We start from the raw sequence: 19,165 nt of genomic DNA, 5'->3' as shown, positions 1-19,165 counted from the left end.
AGTGAAGTCCGAAATGGCTATTCGACTCAGTGTAGCAGAAATTCCATCTTCATCTAGGCTTTTTAGGGCTGATTGAGAAGAAGATGCGTGACTGCGTTGTGTACATCTCATCGAGGGCAAGCATGAAGCCGAGGTAGGGGATATAAGGTCTTGAGTGTCTGGGGGAGGAGAATCAGATGCTGCTGCTTTGGAGAACCTGAGCAAGGAGCTTTTGCGTGGAGCATGGCTTGTCTTTCTCAACTGTTGCGGCAAGGCGATTGGGGAGGTCGGTTCAGCCGCTCCGTCGCCCTGAATCCATTCTTCTGTGCCATCAATCTCGTGGGCTATGAATGAACTGCGTGAGATGTCTGCACCAACACAAGACTCTAGTAGCCAAGGGCAATTTATGTGTGATGTACAACCGATTGTAACATCTGGCTCTTGCTCTGGCAATGGTTCTCTTGCACAAGACTGATCTGCTTGGCGCAGAGCCAGTTCGACTGTGCTTGGTATCTTTGTTGGGTAATCGTCGGGGAAGTTGGCCGCCCCAGGAACAGTGCTGAGGCGATAGTCGGCAAGATGACGGGCGATTTCATGCTGTTTGAAACCCTGCCTACGCAAACCGTGATAGATGTCGACTTGATGTAAATGGAATTGAATATCGCTCTCAGAAAGGGAGAGACTGGTAGGGAACAATCGAATCATTGTTAAGAGGGACGAGGAATTGAGCAATGGAGTGAAAATATTGTCGAAGGGAGGACATGAACCACCGCAGTAGGAGAGGAGCCTCTGATGGAGGAGCTCCTGCCTTGTCAATCACCTCCATCACTTGAAGTCATTGAGGAAGGCGTGAACGACGTCCACACGTCTGTGGTACTTACCTTGTCACCTACCTTGTTCACGTGGCCACGTGGCCATCGAGCAATGAGGGATTGAAATTGGACCACGACATTGGATGCAATCCAAGGTTTGATCTAGCATCCATATACACGGCAAACGAATGCAGTTGACTTGCAAGAAAGAATCAAACTGGATGATAGTATATATATCTTGATCTGTGGAAGTACCGAGTATCTAATCCGGGCACTGTCTGCACACACAGATAGGCTGGTGACAGATGCTTGCTTGGCACACCTATCGATATTACCCATTGGTGCCAACTTTATGCCTAAACGCGTCAGCCACAGGGGCTAACGGGGCCGAGGGGGCTTAGGCCGAGGTGCCTCCCGCCCAGAAACCAAGGCGCCAGGGGTCTCGAGTACCCTTGAACATTCTCCTGCGGTTACCCACCCGACCAGAAACCCAAACAACATTCACGTCGGCCCCCTTGGGCCTCGACCACTTGTATCCCACCCCGCGTCCCAGTGCGATTGAACCTGCATTGAATCCACATTTTTGTCTATCCATCAACAATTATCAGAGTCAAGTGAGTCTGAGTCTGAGTCTGTGTCTGTCATCTTACGTCTTTCCGACTCTCTCTGCCTTTTATAGATGCCATCATATCTCCTGGGCCAACATGGCATTTTTGTTTGGTAATCGAGGCCGTCAACGGTCCCCCGCCGAAATCGCACGGTCCCTAAAAGATGTCCTGCTCAAGTTGGAAGACAACCCCAAGGTCGAAGACGATGTGGCCAAATACATGTCTCAGATGAAGTTGATTGTCCAAGGCACTCCAGGTGAGACTTGACTTCTTCCTCTCGTCGCCTTTCTTCCAGCGTCTGATCTAACCTCTTCTCCAGAAGTCGACTGCAGCCCCGAACAAGTCCACCAACTGGTCCATTGTATCATACAAGAAGACATCCTGTTTGAACTTGCCAAAAGCATTCGACTCCTTCCCTTTGAAGCCCGAAAGGACGCTCAGATAATCTTCTCTCATATCCTCCGATTCAAACCCGCCAATGCCCAAACAGGCGACCCCTCTGCCATTTCCTACCTTGTCCTGCAAAGACCCGAGATCATCGTTGAGCTATGTCGAGGCTATCAGCATCCGCAAAGCGCCATGCCCTGTGGAACAATCTTAAGACAAGCCTTGCAATACGATACTATTGCCGCCGTCATCCTGTACGACGAATCGCGGCCTGGTGAAAAGGCCGTTCAAATCAAAGATGTGGACATTAGTCGAAAACAGTCTGGCCAGGGTTTATTCTGGGAATTCTTCCAGTGGATCAACAAAGGCACATTTGAAGTCAGCGCCGATGCATTCACAACATTCAGAGTACGTTGATACATCACGGTTCAACCATCTTCCCCTCCTCCGCTAACCAGACCCAGGAAATCCTGACAAAGCATAAACAACTCGTGTCCCAATACCTCGCGACTAACTACCACCTCTTTTTCGAAACATTCTACAACCCTCGCCTCCTCCTTTCTTCCTCCTACGTAACCAAGAGACAATCGATCAAACTCCTCGGCGAACTGTTACTCGACCGAGCCAACTATGTGATAATGACACAATATGTGGCCAGTGGCGAGAATCTCAAATTGACCATGAATCTGTTAAAAGACGACCGGAAAATGGTGCAATACGAGGCCTTTCACGTCTTCAAAGTCTTCGTGGCCAACCCTAACAAGAGTGACGAAGTGAGGCGGATTCTGATCAAGAATAAAGGCCGGTTGTTGAAGTTTCTTCCCGCTTTCCTTGAAGGACGGACCGATGATGATCAGTTTCTCGATGAAAAGAGTTTTCTCCTTCGACAGATCGAGATGCTTCCAGATGATGTCCCAGTCCAAGGTGTACAAAGCGGGGAGGTGCGGGTTGGGGCTTGATCATAATAAAACATGACAAAGGACTGGTTGGTTGATGGTGTATGTACTATACCATGTGCGTGCGTGCGTGCGTCTGGCATTGAGCTCTCTCTGTTTGGGAAACCGTTCTATTGTACTATTCCTACCCCCCGCGCGCATCCTGACCATGATATGAGAAATGAATACAAGATCAATTGATGACCATAACCCTCTATTTACCGTTGTCAAGAAACTATTATTCCGTTTGTACAAAGTGTCCAATTCGTAGTCAGTCGTAATCAAAGCACATCCTCCTCCTTTGCGCGGCTAGTCTGTTCATTCGTCGCCTCGACTTCCTTCATCTTGCTCTGCCAACCCAAGACCTTCCATCTCATCTCCTAGCAACTCCACCTCAACCTCCTCACCAACCCAACCTTCAAACTCCTCCAAGCCCTTTTGAACATGGACTTTGAATCTGATGACATCTTCCAGACACCGCTCAATACCACCATGTAGTTCTTCTCTGACCCGACTCGCCTCCTCGCGCATCGCTTCCCAAGCGACGCCGACTTCCATCTCACGCTGTTCAAGCTCCACAACTCCCCTTTCAAGACCTTCTCGCATCCGACCAAGCTCCTTCTCAAGTTTCTCAACGGCAGAGGTCTGTTGCGTGTGAGATGTCATGCCTTGCTCCTTCAGTGACGCGTAGTTGCGAGACGCCTCGTTGACTCGGTAATTGAGGTTGTCGATCTCGGTGTTTTTCTCATGCAAGGCTTCCGAGATGTTGTCGAGAAAGTCGCGAGCGTTGAGATCCGACTCGGCAGCCGTCTTGCGCCGCTCGTTCACTTCTTTACGTAACGCCATCAAAGCATTCCGCACCGAGCCGCGGAGGTCAAGGTTGAGTAGATGGATCGGCGAGTAGCCGGTGTTGGTGCTGGCGTCTGCGAGAAGGTAGACAGAGGAGTCTGTGTGCTGGATGGTTCGCCGGCTTGAGGTGGATGTTGAGGCGGACAGAGGCGAAGTGAGGTTGAGCTTGACCTCATAATCATGTCCTTTAGCATTATGCGCCGTTGCCGGGATCAGAGATATTTGGTAACCCAAACTATTATAGCGTTTGATCATCGCCTCAAGGTCTTCAAGTTTGCGAGATGTCTCGGCTTCCTTGTCCACGACTGTCTTGTTGACTTCATGTAGAGTGGTGACTGCATCCTCGTGCGACTTGGCCAGTCGTTCACGTTCAGTGTTCATCCGGTCAATGTCCTGAATGTTGAGTCCTTGTCGGTCAACGGATGCTTGTAGGCTGTTGCGCTCGGCTTCAACGATTGCAAGGTCCGCTTCCACCTTTTGGATTTCGGCCTCGAGAATCTTGATCCTTGAGTCGTACTTTTCAATCTTATTCTGCACATTGAGATTGTACTCTTCAAACTTTTTCTTGTCGTCTTCCAGAATTTTGAAGTGTTTGTCCAGTTTGGCCACATCAGGCGCGTTCCGTTCGAACTCTTCTACCTGTTCTTTTAGAGTCGCGTGTTCCGCTTCGTACATCTTCAGTTCCTCGGCGTGTCTAGCATTCATCCGTTCAAATTCATCTGACATGGTTTGAATGTGTGGTTGCAGAGCCGCTTCTTCGCTCTCCTCGTCGTCTTCTGGGCCCATTTGGAGCCAATCTTGGTACGCCCCAAAGAGAAATCGAAAGACGATCCGATCGCTGGCTACATCGATGCCAGCTTCAGCACATGCATCATCGTATGCCCCTCGGGAGAAGTTATCGAGCATATGGGCTAGCTGCATCATCCAGTGTAAGAGTCCAAGAAAGCGAGGCCAGTTTTGTCCTCCCACGGCAACTAAATGAGATTTGGTGATGTCCTTCTCGTATGGATATCTCAATTGTTTCATGATGGGAGGCACCTCTGTGTCGATGCTCTTCTGAAACTTGTAGCCCGGATCAATTCGTCGATATAGCCATTGAAACATCAATGTAAAGTCTTTTTGTGTGGGTGATTTGACCGAGTTTTGAGTGAGTGAATGTTTCATTTCCAGTTCAAAATTGTTCTGAGTAAGATAATCCAATAGCTCTTGACTCAGTCGCGCTCTATACGAAGAGTCCCTCAACGGTCTTGGATCTTTAGGTCCACCGGCAGGGACTGGGGGCTGGGAGAAGAAAGATTGATGCGCCATTGGACCATGGCCCGACGGACGAGAAAAGATGCTGCTTCTTCTTTGTAAACTTTGGCTGGCGGGAGTCTGAGAACCAAAGAGTTGATTCGGCGCAAGGCTTTGACGGCCTGTACTTGTGTTGCCAAAGACATTGGTAGAAGCGGAGCGTCGCGCGGTGGTCATTCCCAAGTCGGCGAGATTACCGCCTGATGAAGATCGATGGAAATTCGGCTGCGCCGGTCGCTGTATGCTTTGATTCAAGGAGATGTGTCGCACATGAGAGGCTGAGGAGGGAATGCGCTTCATGGCTGATGCAGGCTGCGGGATACCTGAGAAGTTCTGAATGTGGCCCAACGTCTCGCGCGGGCGACGCACGCTGAACATGCCTGGTGGTTGAGACATGTTTGGAAAGGGCGACTTGGATTGCAGAGGGTTCGGAGATCGTATCTGTGTAGAATTAAGGATGAAGTCGCAGGGACGAGACTGGTACAGAGCAGCTGGACTTCAATGCGATGTTTAATGGGTCTGTGGTCTCCCGCAAAGTGGATGGAGGTAATCACGTTCAGTCGCATGTCAACAGTTGCGCGCCAAGAGTATTTGGATTCTCAGAGTAGACTAGCTCATTATTGCACCACAGCAACGGATGACCAAGCCGGTGATAAAATCACGTGATTAGAACCTCGGCTCAACCACCTTTTGAGGCGAGGCTGGCAATTGCAATTCTCAACTTCGGCTTTCCAGCCCTCCATCTCTACTATCGACCTTGCACATGCCCTTCCTACCATCCCATCTCATCTAAATTGGGCGTCGACATCGCGTATGCAGTGAAGTACTCGACCTCCTTCGTCACTCAATTGCCCACGATGGCACCACGCGAGGAGCTTGTCTCCTCAGCCGTCACCTTCCTCCAGGACCCGTCGGTTTCATCGGCTCCCGTCGAAAAGCGCATCGAATTTCTCAAATCCAAGAACCTGACCGAAGAAGAGATCGAGGTCTCTCTGGCTAGAGCCGCGGGTGAACCATCCCAGTATAGTCCTTCACAGAATGCACCCTACTACCCTCCAGCTCAGCAACAGATAAGAGGGCCTCCCAGTCAACGATATCCTTACCCATACAATCCTTATGGCGAATGGCAACAGCCGCCACCCCCGGAGCCTCCTCGCCGGGACTGGCGAGACTATTTCATCATGGCAACAGTGGTTGGTGGTGCAAGCTATGGACTTTACGTCCTTGCACAAAGATACATCAAACCGTTGATTGCTCCCCCAACCCCACCACAGTTGGAGCAGGACAAAGCCGCCATCGATGAACAATTCAACCGAGCATTTGCTTTGCTCGATACTTTGTCGTCGGACACGGCTTCTTTGAAGGAAGCAGAAGAAGCTCGGACTGCACGACTAGACAGTGCCATCGGAGATATCGAGAGTATCGTTGCAGATCTCAAGGCAGCAAACATGAGAAGAGAAGATGATGCGCGTCGGATGGAGTCTGAGATCAAGAGCATGAAGGATAGTCTCCCAAGATCGATTGATAGTGTCAAGGATGCCAGTGAAAGACAATTGAAGGAGTTGAGTACCGAGTTGGCGAGTTTGAAGATGCTCATGGGTAATCGCATGGGAGGATCCAGCAACTATGGCTCCGGCGTTGCGCGAACCCAACCTGCAACGCTTCCCACCACCAACACCGCCACGAATGCCCAACCGTCTTCAACTGAGTCTACTTCGGCACCAGCAAATCCCTCTAACCCAGCGCGTCAACCATCATCGTATGGAGCCACAACTTCCCCTTACACAGGAGCTTCAGCAGCGCCACCATCATCTTCAACCGCTCCAAGACCTGCATCTACCAGCTTCTCCAACACTGCTACCAAACCCACCATCCCTTCGTGGCAAATGGCAGCACAGAACAAAGCCAAAGAAGCATCTGCGGCCAGTGCTAATGGAACTAGCTCCGCAGCTGATGGTGCTGACGCCGTTGCTGCCCTCACGGCCAGCTGATTGTATGTTGATCAAGCATAAATTCGGACGGGGGACCATCATGATTTACAAAATAACAAGGTCAACAATGTAATTTTCAAGACTCTGCTTCTCCAACGCCACCTCCGTATCTAGCTCTCGCAATGTCCTTCAACATAGCCATAGTCTTGTCCTCTTTCTCCTTTAACCCAGCCAACCTGACCTCCCTCTCAGCTTTCCTCGCTCTCAAAATCTCCTCCTTTCGGATTTCCCTTTCATTTTTCCGTCTCTCATTCTCCTTTTTCATTCGCTTCATTTCACCTAAACTATCTTCTCCGCCCATAACGTCTTCATCACGAAGTTCCACATCACCAGAGTCCTTTGCTGCAGCAAATGCTCTATTCGAGTCAGCCTTTTCCCGCTTATTTTCCAGCATTCGCTCTCGCGTTCCCGCTTCAGCGCGTGGTGCGATCTCTTGTAGTCGATCTTTTTGAATCTTTCGATCCACTGCTCTCTCGTCGCGCATGTTTTGCCTCCTTTGATCTCGCTCACGATCGGCGTCTTCTCGAGCTTGTTCATCTCGTGCGCGAAGGTCTTGTAATGATGGGACCGAAGCGCTGTGACTAGCGCCGCCACCAGAGGCGTAGTGTGAGTGGGATGTCCTTGTTAAGGATTTCGGTAGTGACGGCCCAAACTCGTCGTCGTCTTCTCCTTCTTCGTCCTCATCGTGCCGGTCTTCCGTCCTGGACGTGGGTGCTGGGCGGCGGTCTGGTATAGCCGAGGATGCCTGGGCTTTTGCTAGTGTTTGAGGGTCGTACCAGCCTTCGGCCAGTTCTCCACGATTCCTGCCATGTCAGTACAACGAGTTCTCCAGCCAGGAAATAGTGGAAGTAACTTGACCAAAACAAACGCGGAGTCCTTACCATTTGCCCACGAAACTCTTCCATCTTCCCTTCACCTCTCGTTCGTCAAGCTCTTCAATGTCAATTTGCTTTTGAATATCCAGATATAGCGCAAACATAGGTCGATAGGTCGAGAGGCTATGGCGGGAAAGTTGTGATGCGCCGAGTGGGAGAGGGATGACTTTTGGTTTTAGTGGAGATCGAGGCCGGTCGCGCGATCGCTTCTCAGATCTAAGGGGAGATCGAGAACGCGACCTGTGTCTTTCATGAGGCATTTTGGTCTTTGAGCGCGAGAAATGTACTCCTAAGGGTGGATTCCGTGGGTTGACATTGACATGGATGGAAAACCGAATTGCACTTGACGATACGTCATTCCCCTCCAGCGGAACATTAAATTCATTTGTTGTGTCAATGATGCGCTGAATCTTTCCACCCGATGGTCGGCGACGAAAACTTCCAAATGATATAGCCATGGAAGTTTCCATTCATTCAACCTGTGAAGTCTTGTAATCCTTGGAAGGCTTCATAACTTGAATAGACTCTTTCTCTAGCCATCTCCTACAGTTTCTTGCAATTATGCGTATCCTTGTGAGTCCCGCGCTAGCTGCGAAATTTCTATCTTTTATATCAATTTCTAATGAACTCCCAGGTCACTAACGATGACGGTCCACCGTCAAATCAATCATCACCATATGTCCATTCGCTTGTGGACACACTGCAAGCAGCAGGACATTCTGTCTCAGTAGTGTTGCCACATACTCAGAGATCATGGATCGGCAAAGCCCATATTGTTGGACAAACTCTGACACCGACATATTTCCGACCCGGCACTCTACATAAAGACGACGGCGTCACAGCCGACCGACCGTTCCACGAAGAAGACGAGGAATGGGTTCTCATCGATGGCACACCTGCCAGTTGTGTCCAGATCGGCCTTCATCATGTTTTCAAAGACCAAAAGTTTGATGTGGTGGTCAGTGGTCCCAATTATGGCCGAAACACCACTGCGGTTTTCGCCTTGTCTAGTGGAACTCTTGGTGGCGCCATGGAAGGTGCCATGAGTGGGATGAAAAGCATTGGATTGTCTTATGCTTTCGACTCTCGCGAACACGACCCCGAGATCATCGCCGCGGCCTCGAAACTAAGCACCAAACTCATAGAGAAGTTGGTGAGAGAATGGCCGGAAGATGTCCATCTCTACAGTATCAATGTCCCACTACGAAAAGGCGTCGAGAATACCAAGATTTTATACACCGAGATGCTACAGAACCGATGGCTTACCGGCAGTTCCTTCGAGGAGGTTCCACTCGAGGAAGAGAACCATGATCCTAACGAAGAAGAGATATCTATTCGCCAGCAAGAAGATGAGAAGCAGACACAGAAACCAAGGCGTCGTGCACATGGGAAATTCAAGTGGTCTCCCAATTTCGCCGACATTCGCAAGGCCGTCATGGATGCTCAACACGGTGATGGGTGGGAGATCCTACAAGGGAATGTCACGTGAGTATCTGCTTCGAGCACGCCACCAGTCTCTTGTCTAACGTGTCTATCTAGTGTCACGCCTTTGGTGGCCAACTTTTGGCATCTGCCTCATTATACTGGAGAAATCAAGCTGTGAGTAAGTTTGGCAAGCAAGAGCAACGATACCTCCCATCCACAGTGGCCAAAGACTGATCCGTTTCAAGTAGAGACGACGAAGTTCCGCCATCATTACGCGTTAGAACCAAGAACGCGACCAAAACACTCAATGCCCTAGTCGCATATCCAGACGACTATGTCCAGCCATTAATCCTTTCAGCTCTAGACTCCCTTCCAAAGACCTCTATCAACCACATCAAATCCCTCTCCCAACTCCCTTCCCCTGACGATCTAGTCCTCCAATTTACTGGCTACGAAGAAATAGATTTCGACCACGTCCTTGAACACCCCAAAACATCACTAGCATGCGCATACGTCATTCGCAAAGCCTTGATCCGGAAACATTACTTATCAAACACCATCTCGACTTGGCTAGTCAAACATCCTGAAAGTCTCCTGGCCCGACACTTCAAACCTTGCGTCCATTTCGAATTAGACTATGCAGAATTCCTTGACGATGCATTGGTTGATGCATGGGATCTGAATGAAAGTATGGCTCGGAATGAGGAGTTGTCGGCGGGCGAGAAGAAGGAATGGTGGATTTTGAAACCGGGCATGAGTGATGGTGGGAATGGGATTAGATTGTTCTCAAGTCTGGAGCAATTACAATCTATCTTTGAGGAATGGGAAGAAGATTCGGATTCGGATGATGAACCTGAAGATGAAGATGGAGATGAATCCGACTCGGATTCAGAAGTCGCAACTACAACATCACCTGAGACATTACCTTCTCATTCCCAACCCGACACCGAAGAATCATCCACCAATAAACCCGCCACCGCCATGACATCTCAACTCCGCCACTTCATCGCACAACCATACATTGCAAAACCACTTCTGCTCGATTCACATGACCGACGCAAATTCCATATTCGAACGTACATCCTTGCCGTCGGGGCGTTGAAAGTATATGTCTATCGAGAAATGCTTGCATTATTCGCAGCCGTGCCATACGAGGAACCTTCATCTACCGCTAGTGATGGCACAACGACAGACGATCCAGAATCTACCGAACACGACCACGATACAATCAACCTCGCCCAACACCTAACCAACACATGTTTCCAATCCGAAGACACGAAATCGACATCTGTACATTCATTCTGGGAATTAGATATGCCGACATCACCCAGTTCACAATCATCACCATCTCAATCTCCGCAAGACAACATCTTCACACAAATCTGCTCCATCACCAGCACGGTATTCGAAGCCGCCGCGCGCGAACAAATGATTCATTTCCAAACCTTGCCCAATGCATTTGAAATCTTCGGTGCGGATTTCCTTGTCGATGAGGAATATAATGTCTGGTTATTGGAATTGAATGCATATCCGGATTTCAAACAGACCGGTGCAGAGTTAAAGGACAAGGTTGTGGGGGGATTGTTTAGGGGGGTGGTGGATGTTGCGGTGGCGGGGTTTATTGAGGATGAGGGTGGTGAGATGAATGAGAATAAGGATATGGTTCTAGTGGCCGATTTGAATCTTGGGCGTGGGTAGACGGTTAGACAGAGGATGATGATGGAATTCAAATCGATGGAGGTATCGATCTGAGCATGACTTGCACTTAAGTCTCACATACGTCTAATGGTTTCTGTGTGGATCAAAACAAGAAAGAGAAAAGAATAATATATCTCTTCACAGTCAAGAGTATGTCATTCCATTAATCCAGACTTGAAGAGCTCAAAGGGAAAAACAAAGTCATATATTAATCATTCATCAAATGATAAACTGATAGATCTCGTTTCACATCATATGGTATCGTTCGTGACATGTCGTAACGTTGTCCCTTCTTGTCATATCGTGATTCGATTCGATACGATGGCATGGGTAATTCCATCCATTTCCCCTTGAGTCTCCTCACATCTCTCCTTTCATATCCTCCGCAATCACACTCTGTTGACACATTTCATCGCCCTTCCACATCGCACCGTACATCTTGCCTTCACATCCACTAACTCCAAGCGCCGAACCAAAAAAGGTGGGGTATATATCGAAAACGTGCACTATCATGTGCACGACAATAGGAAAGAAGCCGTAAATCATACTAGGCCGAGAGTGGGTGTTGGTGATATTGACCAACATATTGTCAAGACTTGTCGAGTGCGATGAATGTCGTACATGGTGTTGATGAGATCAAGTCGTCTTCAACGGAAATGGTGACTCATTGCAACCATATCATCCAGTCTCCCAAGGAAGATCTTCCTCTTCGACCCTTGTACAGGTCAAATACCCCAAGCCACCGGTGCCAGCACCGCTCCCTGCCTCACTCAAGGTTCTCAAATCCAATTCCAGACAGTTCCTCGTCAATGGCTTGACAATATCTCGAGCCACGTTCTTGATCTCATCCATTTTCCGCTCGAAACGACGGAGATTGTCGCGGGTGTAAAGTGGAGTTGATGAATGGGTTGGTTGGATTTTGAGGAAGCGCTTGAGCTCGTCATGTGATAGAAAAGCCTCGGATGAGTTTGGCGAGGCAATCAAACGAAAGATGCGGCTGGAAGCGATGGATGGGGAGGGAGGTGGAGCTGGATTAGTCAATTGATACGGTGGCGGAGGTTGGCGAGGTATTGATTGTGAAGGTCTGAGGGGTTGAGTCGAGTGTCCACTCCCGGGTCGTTGGGATGATGGTGTTGTGGGTGCGTTCTTCAAAATTCCTCGAACCTCTGGAGTGGTGTTTTCTGCGAGCCATTGTCGCCATAGACTCATGGCTAACCAGCCCAGGTAGTCATTACTGGGAGTGACTCTTTCTCCTCGACTGGTGGTCAAGGTTAGTCGGAAGAGTTTCATTTCAATCTTTTGCTTGAGTTCTTCCAATTCATCCACCAGGTCCTCAATGAGGTGGATCACGGTGATGGGGATGTCGTAGCCGGTATCGCCATTCTGGTCCGGGGGTTTGAGATATGGCAAGGCCGCGGGCCATTTGCCCACGACATGAATGATGGCTTCTGTGAAGATGGTGCGACTTCGAGCCAGATAACCGAGTTTAAGGTATGAGGGTGGATACTTTGCGATTTGTTTGAATAGACGACTTGAAAAGCGGAGTAAGTGGTGGTCAATTCTTGGTCCCACAACTGGAAGGGCGTCATACATATCGGCCAATGCTAAAAGTGCTTTGCATTCACTATAGGCAGAGGCGATGTTGGCTGAGTTGAGCATTGGTGGATAATTGTAAAAGATGCGAAAGAGGTTGTCATAGTCTCGTAACAATGCATTAGTCAATGCTGGATCGGGAACAGTGTTGCTAGCCAGGTGCGCAGAAGATTGTGTTGCTGTGTTATGATGTGAAAGAGTCAGATTCGCCATGGAGCGGAAAAAAGAAGTATGGTGAGAGGGCTGTTGGTGAGGAATGTTTGGAGGAATAGGAGATAAGGGTTGTCGTGGGGATGGACGAAACAGATGTCCTTCTGGTGTCCTTTTGACGAGGATGGGTTCGTCGTCGTCGTCAAGGTTCTGCCAGTCCAGCTCGTATCGCCATCTCCTCCGAGCGAGGGCACTAGATGTTTGCAACTGCGAAGAGGTCGATGGTCCAGGAATCTCTGCTCCTCCATGCAACTCAATCCTAGAGCCAATCTGTGAACCTTCTTCCCCAATAGCACTCAGTGCAGTGTTGTCACCCGCGAGAGTCAGAGGTAGTTCACCGTTCCCACGAGTCAGAGCAGCATGGGGTGGAGACCACTCCTCTCTGGTGCTGGCCTCGAAGAAGCCAGAAAACTGGGCTAGAGTGAAACTATGCAAAAGATATCTCTTCTCTTGGCCATCACAACTGACGACAATCTCAACATCGCCCGACTGTGAGAAGAATGGAAACTCGTTGAGAGGAGCATAGTTTGGTGCCCCGAAATCAGAACGCCCTCTATGATGGTGTTGGGAATTGTGTCGTGATCTGGGTGGTCGAGAGGCGGAAGACCGTGCGCCTCGAGAATGGGATTGAGAATGGGCCTGGGACTGCTCGGCAACTTCAGCGCGTGAAACCATGGTGAAGGAGTTCAGGTGTTTGTTGGTCTTTGGTTGTGGGTATAAGTGTATTCAACGTCATGTCAGGGAGATGTCGGCGGTCTTGTATCGCAAAGATGAAGGATCAGCTGTCATAAGGTAGCCTTTCCCTTACTCTCTGCCTCAATCTTGTACATCAAAAGAGAAATTGGTCGAGCCGAGTGCCTTGGTCGTAAAGGGTCGCGTCTGTGTGAGAAGGATAAGGCTCTGTAAGGTTCAGGCTATTCGCATCGTGTGGTTGACTCGACTGGCTGAGAGATTTAGATACTGAGGAGAAAATAGGCGCGAAAGTACCTAGGCGCGAGGCGACAATGCATGCGACCAGTTTCGGATGCTGAGTGTGTCGACGCCTTGCCTGTGGAAGCCGGATTTGGTACGGCGGGGTCAATTGTGGCTAAGGGAGGGAGGGTGTGAGAGTCGAGGGTTTGTGGTGTTTCTCGATTCTGCTTCAAAGACAGCTACCACGGCTGGCAAGAAACAGAGCAGAGGAGCATGCTAGAACAAAGACGCTCCTCAGACTGTGAGAAGGAGGTGGAAATCACAAGTTGGCCCGTCGGCCACGACTGGCTCAATTTGCACGAGGTGCTGAAGCCATGCGTGCAGCAAAGCGGACAAGGCGTCTGGAGGAGAAGGTCCAATGAAAAGGCCGCCTGCGCTGGAAGTTGAATGGACCTAAGATGGACTTGGTATGGGGGACGAGGTGTTTGACTCTTTTGACTCTTTTGACTCTGCTGACTGGTCATGGAAGGACAGACGATGCGGATGGGACCGTCGACACGAGGAGGGATTGGAGGAGAATCCAAGGGGAAAAGTGGAAAGTGGCGAAGGCATTATTGGCGTTGTCGGCCTGTCCGGCCACCTGGGAACAATGAGTGGCTGCCTTTTTGGAAGCCCAAGGGCCCAAGGATGCTCCGGGGACGCCTAGCTGGGGGGGGGGGAATATGCAGGTCCTGAGGTATACCTACCTACGTAGGTACCTAGGTCGGTATTGGTGCATCTTGGCCAGTAGAAATGAGGCTGTTCCAAGGTCCTTGGGGCCTCGGGCGACTGTAGGCTTGCATTCTGGGTGCCTGTAGCCTCTGGGAGGACCCGAAGAGACCATTTGGAGGGCACTGAGGGGTGGAGGGAGGGGCAAGGCTGGAGGGTTGGGGTCACGGGGAATATCCCTGTCACCTGATATACAGACACTGATCGATACTCGCAACAACTTGGTCAATTCGTGGGATGCCATTTGATTGTGGAGACAGTCCTCGTGGCATTCCCTTCCCTACGGATTATGCATAAGGCAGATTTCAAATGCCATGGTATGTACGGATAACAACTGATTGTGGGCTTTTCGTGTGGTCCGTGCTTGTCTGGGGATAAGTACTCCACCAGCCGACCAGCCGCAAGTCAATAATATCAATGACCATCACTCACCCCCTCACTAGGAAAGATTCCACTCATTGAACAATTGACCAACTCGGGAGTGTCAAGGAATAGATTCTGGTCCCGATCATGATCCCACCTATGGGCCAACTCAAGGCACGCTGTAATTTTTTGTTGTGTCGCTTTGCTCCAGACCCTTGATGGGCCAAACCGAGACAGCGACACCATCGTCTAACAACACAACACCATATATATCCGTCTCCCAAATCAACCTCCACACCAAACAGCAGCAGTAGCAGCGGTCCGAACATACAATGACACGTTGCTCTTGTTCGCTCAAATCTCACTTTCGCAATGCAACGCATGGCTATGCCAAAATCTCAAACTGCAACCCCTTCTCTTGTGACCCAAATAAATGGTTTCTCTGTCAGTTTTTCCTGGATGAATGCCTGCCCATCACCTCAATTCCTCCTTTCCGAGACGTTCCTGTTGACCCGCCTCTGGTCTCGTCTAAAAAACAGCCGTCAGTCCACTCTTGGATTGCCGTTTACTGAATCTTTTCCTTCCTTTCATGGATTCCCCGTCAACCGAGTTCTGTTTATGTAGAATGCCTCTTTGCGAGAGGCCATGTCCCCCCGAATGGGGACTGAGGTCTGTGGATCGATCAATCGTACTGGCGTGACTGGACAGCCCGGATGACGACAAATTCAAGGAATCGTCATTGGAATAATTCTGATTCGAGCTCTGAGCCTGGAGCGACATTGCGATCTCGCGTGCTCGCACCAGGGCATCTAGCCACTCTTGCGCCGATGTTGCCGTGGCCATCTGCTCTCCTGATTTGGCGTTCGAGTCCTCAAAGACGTATTGCTTGTCTCGCTGTTATATAATCAGTCAGATCCCTCGCGCGCAGAAGCCATCCCAATACTTACAGTGTTCACAAACCACTGAGTCACCCCCTTGGCATCAGTGGCGCTGTGGAAGCCCGTATCGGGCGATAGAAGAGAGATCTCCGATTTGGACCGCTTCTCCTCCCCTCCCGCCGCTGCAATGATGATTCGTGCGCTTGACGTGACCATGACCAGCCTCTGTCGTTTCTTCGTGGTGCTCACTCCAAACAGTCGCGACAGCTTTCCACCGCCTTCATGCCCGTGTGGGCTGTGCGGGTTCGGTGTCGACACGACGGACAGATTCCCAAGCTTGAGAATCCTCTCGTTATTTCTCGTCAATACGGGCGACCATTCAATGTCCAGTTGACTCGGGGGTGGCAATTCGGTGATTACTCGTGGATGGGGTTTCTGGTTATTGGGTGGCAGCATGGTGGGATGAGTGCTATGGCCTGAAGAGATATTGGGGGGATAGTTGTCAACGGCGCCGCTCCCGTTGAGCTTGATCGGGGGCTGCGGCGCAGGGACGTACGGCTTGAGTCGTGGGGCCGCTTGCTGCCAAAGGCCGCGGCCCCATTGTATGCCGGCAAAGAAAGGGTGATTCTTCGCGTGTTCCAAAGACAACCGCCTCTGAGGGTCCAGAACCAATAATCTCTCCACCAAATCTTTAGCCTTCTCGGGAAATCCGCGAGGAAATTCATAGTCGAGTCCCACAATCTTTTGAAAAGTATGATAGTCGTTGACCGCCTTGAAAGGCGGGCGCCCGGCGAGTAACTGATATACAATACAGCCAAAAGCCCACAGATCACTGGCTTTGCAGGCAAACTTGTCAGTCAAGAGCTCGGGGCTCACGTATTCGGCTGTGCCGACAAAGGAGTTGGCCCGGTTTTCGTTCGAGGTTGAGTCTGGCTCGAAGCCGACCGTCCGACCGTCGGAGTCCCTCAGGTCCGAGAGTAGCTTTGCGGTTCCAAAGTCGGTCACTTTGATGTGGCGGTTTTCGTCCAGGAGAAGATTCTCGGGTTTCAAGTCTCGGTGGATGACGCCTCGAGAGTGCATATACTCGATTGTGTCGAGAATCTGAGCGGCGTAGAAGCGCGTACACTCCTCGTCAAAGGTGGACATTCTTTTCAAGACGCCCAGCAGTTCGCCGCCAGCACACAAATCGAGCACGAAGTACAAGGATCTTTCATCCTGGAATGTATAATACAACCGAACCACACCAGGGTGGTCAGTCAGTCGGTTGAGCGTGTCCTTTTCGATGTTGACATACTTGACCTTTTTCTCCTTGATGATATGCCTTTTGTCCAAGACCTTGATGGCATAGTCCTTTCCACTTTGGCGATCTTGGGCGGCAAGGACTGTGCTATAAGAACCCTCACCCAAGGTCTGACCGAAATTGAAATCCTTAACCCCCTTTTTAACAGCCTTGAGCACTTGCCGGCCTTCAGAGTCGTACTCTCTCTTGATGCCCATGGCTGCGCCTCTTTCTTGCCAATCATCTGCACTGGCTAGTGGTCGGTCCTCGATGTTATAGGGCGAGCCGGAGAGGGGGGTATGAATAGATTTAGGCGTGGTGGAGAGGGGAGTGTTGCCCCCGGGGTTCGTGCCAATACGGCTCGGAGGCATTCCCCGAGAACTTCTTCGGGGTGGGAGAGGCGCATTACCCGTGGTATACAAACCTTGGCCGTAAGACCGTTCGGTGTGGGCATCATCGCGCGAGGGGACGCCCGCCACATCGCCCATGCCAGACATGGCCGATCTTTTGGACGAAGATCGCTGAGGAAACCCCGTGGACCCCGAGCCATCACTACGGACTCGGTAGGAGCCTTGTCTCGACAGGTTGTTGCCATTTGATCCGTTGACGGGCATCTGCATGTAATATGTCGAGGCCGGTCTGACAGATCTTTGGTCTTGGGCTTGAGGGGGCATGGGCTGATATTGGGGAAATTGTGATTGTTGCTGATCTTGGTATGTGTAGGGAATGTTCTGTCGCGGGGCCGGTCGGTCTGATAACCGACCATTTTGAATCATGCTCGAAGGATCTAGGTTGTTAAGTGGTGAATTGGTTGGTGAGGAGGATGGGACGGTCGATGCAGGAGAGAATTCTTCGGGAGGGGGTTCCAGTGGAGAGACAGGACTATCTGGTCGTCTTGGGACAGAGGAGATATAATCGGGCCTGGAAGAGGTTGTGCCGTCGTAAGAGGAGGGAGGATCGACCATGGGCGAGACTCGTGGGAGGTTGGAGGTAGAGCCAACTTGACGAGGAGGTTCGGGGGATCCATCGTCGGGGTTGGCGATCCTCAAGGGACCAAGAGAGAGGTCGGCCATGACTGATGTGGTGATTCGGGAGGCAAGGTCCCGCGGAGAGCTCGAGGGTAGTCAAGGTCGAGTAAGAGGTTGTAGAATAGGCGATGCTTCAGGGTAGAGGAACACGTGCCGGACAGACGACTGTCTGGAAGTCGGACTTATGTTGGAGATGGACGTAGAAGTATCTGATGCTTCATGGCTGCGGCACAATAGTTGCAGCACACAGGTCGATGGATAGATAGGGACGTCGAGGCGGTAGAATGGGAGAACGGGCTGAGATGGCGAGGAAAAGGCAGAGGTGATTGCGGTGGTAGCGAGGATGGGCGTTGGTTTCAGACACCCTGGACGGATTAGCGCGAGATGGCGAAGTGGCATTCACAGGCCGCAGGCGAGAGAGGTCGAAAGGACGATGTGGAAGTGGAACGATAGTGGAACGGGTGTTGCACTATGATGACGGGTGAAAAAGAAGGACGACGATGAGGAAGGACGCCGAGAATTATGGATGTGGATGTTTGCATATGGGTTGAGGGTGTTCGAGGTGGAAGTTGACGTGGATGGTGGATGGTGAATGGGGGAAGTGGCAGAAATGACTGGGATGGTAAAGGTTGGAGGTAAGAGGTCGGATCAGAGATGACAGGTTCAAAGGTTAAAGGTGAGAGGTGAGAGGTGAGAGGTCAACGGTCAGAGGCTTGGAGACAGCAAGGCAAGGCCACATAAAATGAAATCAAGCCCAAGACGCAGACCCAGACCCCATGGCATGATGGAGCTGAGACGTCAATGGGCACAACTTACTGGCACCTTTCTTGTATCTCTGCCTCGCTGCGTCGGTGGCTTTGCTACTACTTCTGTCATTGCTTACTGTCCTAGTGCCACCGTGATTGACTAACAAGATCCTATGATGTCGAAGGGGCCATTCGACTAACTAGGTGTTGTCTGTAGGTACATTGACTATTGTACAAACATAGGTTCAAGTCTTGAATCTGACGATGTCCTTGTGGCTGAAGCCAGCCTCTGCGTCAGAGCCGGGACAAAATAGTAACGACCAATAGGCCACTAGGCGCATACGAGTACCTGTACTTAGTTACCTACCTAGGGTACGATAGGTACCTAAGGTAGCCAGTGGCCTGCCTGGCACCTCCCATCTACCTACCTTACCTACCTATGAGGAGACGATTGTTGGACGTGTTCAACTATAAGGCTGTACAACACACCGTCCTAGACACGCCCAGCAACGTCACACCAACCCCGGCCCCATTAA

The 19,165-nt window shown here is 50.6% G+C and overlaps 7 protein-coding genes across 7 annotated transcripts; 3 read left to right on the top strand and 4 right to left on the bottom strand.

Moving 5' to 3' along the window:
* Positions 1-1,379: 1,379 nt before the first annotated feature.
* On the top strand, positions 1,380-2,924 carry PV10_02552 (uncharacterized protein). The gene is made up of 3 exons (XM_016366876.1): positions 1,380-1,655; positions 1,719-2,194; positions 2,251-2,924. Exons 1-3 carry the CDS (start codon positions 1,496-1,498, stop codon positions 2,743-2,745), a joined length of 1,131 nt encoding a protein of 376 aa, XP_016226394.1. The 5' UTR covers positions 1,380-1,495; the 3' UTR covers positions 2,746-2,924.
* An 8-nt stretch (positions 2,925-2,932) lies between these two features.
* On the bottom strand, positions 2,933-5,371 carry PV10_02551 (uncharacterized protein). Its single transcript, XM_016366875.1, has one exon. It carries the CDS (start codon positions 5,257-5,259, stop codon positions 3,040-3,042), a length of 2,220 nt encoding a protein of 739 aa, XP_016226393.1. The 5' UTR covers positions 5,260-5,371; the 3' UTR covers positions 2,933-3,039.
* Positions 5,372-5,599: 228 nt separating this feature from the next.
* On the top strand, positions 5,600-7,035 carry PV10_02550 (uncharacterized protein). Its single transcript, XM_016366874.1, has one exon. The coding sequence runs from the start codon at positions 5,721-5,723 to the stop codon at positions 6,852-6,854; it is 1,134 nt and encodes a 377-aa protein (XP_016226392.1). The 5' UTR covers positions 5,600-5,720; the 3' UTR covers positions 6,855-7,035.
* Positions 6,917-8,023, bottom strand: PV10_02549 (uncharacterized protein). Its single transcript, XM_016366873.1, has 2 exons — positions 7,736-8,023; positions 6,917-7,657 (listed from the first exon to the last, which is right to left on the bottom strand). The coding sequence occupies exons 1-2, from the start codon at positions 7,987-7,989 to the stop codon at positions 6,931-6,933; spliced, it is 981 nt and encodes a 326-aa protein (XP_016226391.1). The 5' UTR covers positions 7,990-8,023; the 3' UTR covers positions 6,917-6,930.
* A 192-nt stretch (positions 8,024-8,215) lies between these two features.
* On the top strand, positions 8,216-11,065 carry PV10_02548 (uncharacterized protein). Its single transcript, XM_016366872.1, has 4 exons — positions 8,216-8,302; positions 8,364-9,214; positions 9,269-9,332; positions 9,403-11,065. Exons 2-4 carry the CDS (start codon positions 8,902-8,904, stop codon positions 10,850-10,852), a joined length of 1,827 nt encoding a protein of 608 aa, XP_016226390.1. The 5' UTR covers positions 8,216-8,302; positions 8,364-8,901; the 3' UTR covers positions 10,853-11,065.
* A 25-nt stretch (positions 11,066-11,090) lies between these two features.
* Positions 11,091-13,646, bottom strand: PV10_02547 (uncharacterized protein). The gene has a single exon (XM_016366871.1). The coding sequence runs from the start codon at positions 13,328-13,330 to the stop codon at positions 11,531-11,533; it is 1,800 nt and encodes a 599-aa protein (XP_016226389.1). The 5' UTR covers positions 13,331-13,646; the 3' UTR covers positions 11,091-11,530.
* Positions 13,647-14,659: 1,013 nt separating this feature from the next.
* On the bottom strand, positions 14,660-18,615 carry PV10_02546 (uncharacterized protein). The gene is made up of 2 exons (XM_016366870.1): positions 15,646-18,615; positions 14,660-15,592 (listed from the first exon to the last, which is right to left on the bottom strand). Exons 1-2 carry the CDS (start codon positions 17,926-17,928, stop codon positions 15,227-15,229), a joined length of 2,649 nt encoding a protein of 882 aa, XP_016226388.1. The 5' UTR covers positions 17,929-18,615; the 3' UTR covers positions 14,660-15,226.
* Positions 18,616-19,165: the final 550 nt, after the last annotated feature.

Source organism: Exophiala mesophila (assembly GCF_000836275.1).
Source record: "Exophiala mesophila strain CBS 40295 unplaced genomic scaffold supercont1.2, whole genome shotgun sequence".
In the NCBI taxonomy this organism is placed as follows: Eukaryota; Fungi; Ascomycota; class Eurotiomycetes; order Chaetothyriales; family Herpotrichiellaceae; genus Exophiala; species Exophiala mesophila.
This window is presented reverse-complemented; position numbering and strand designations above follow the sequence as displayed.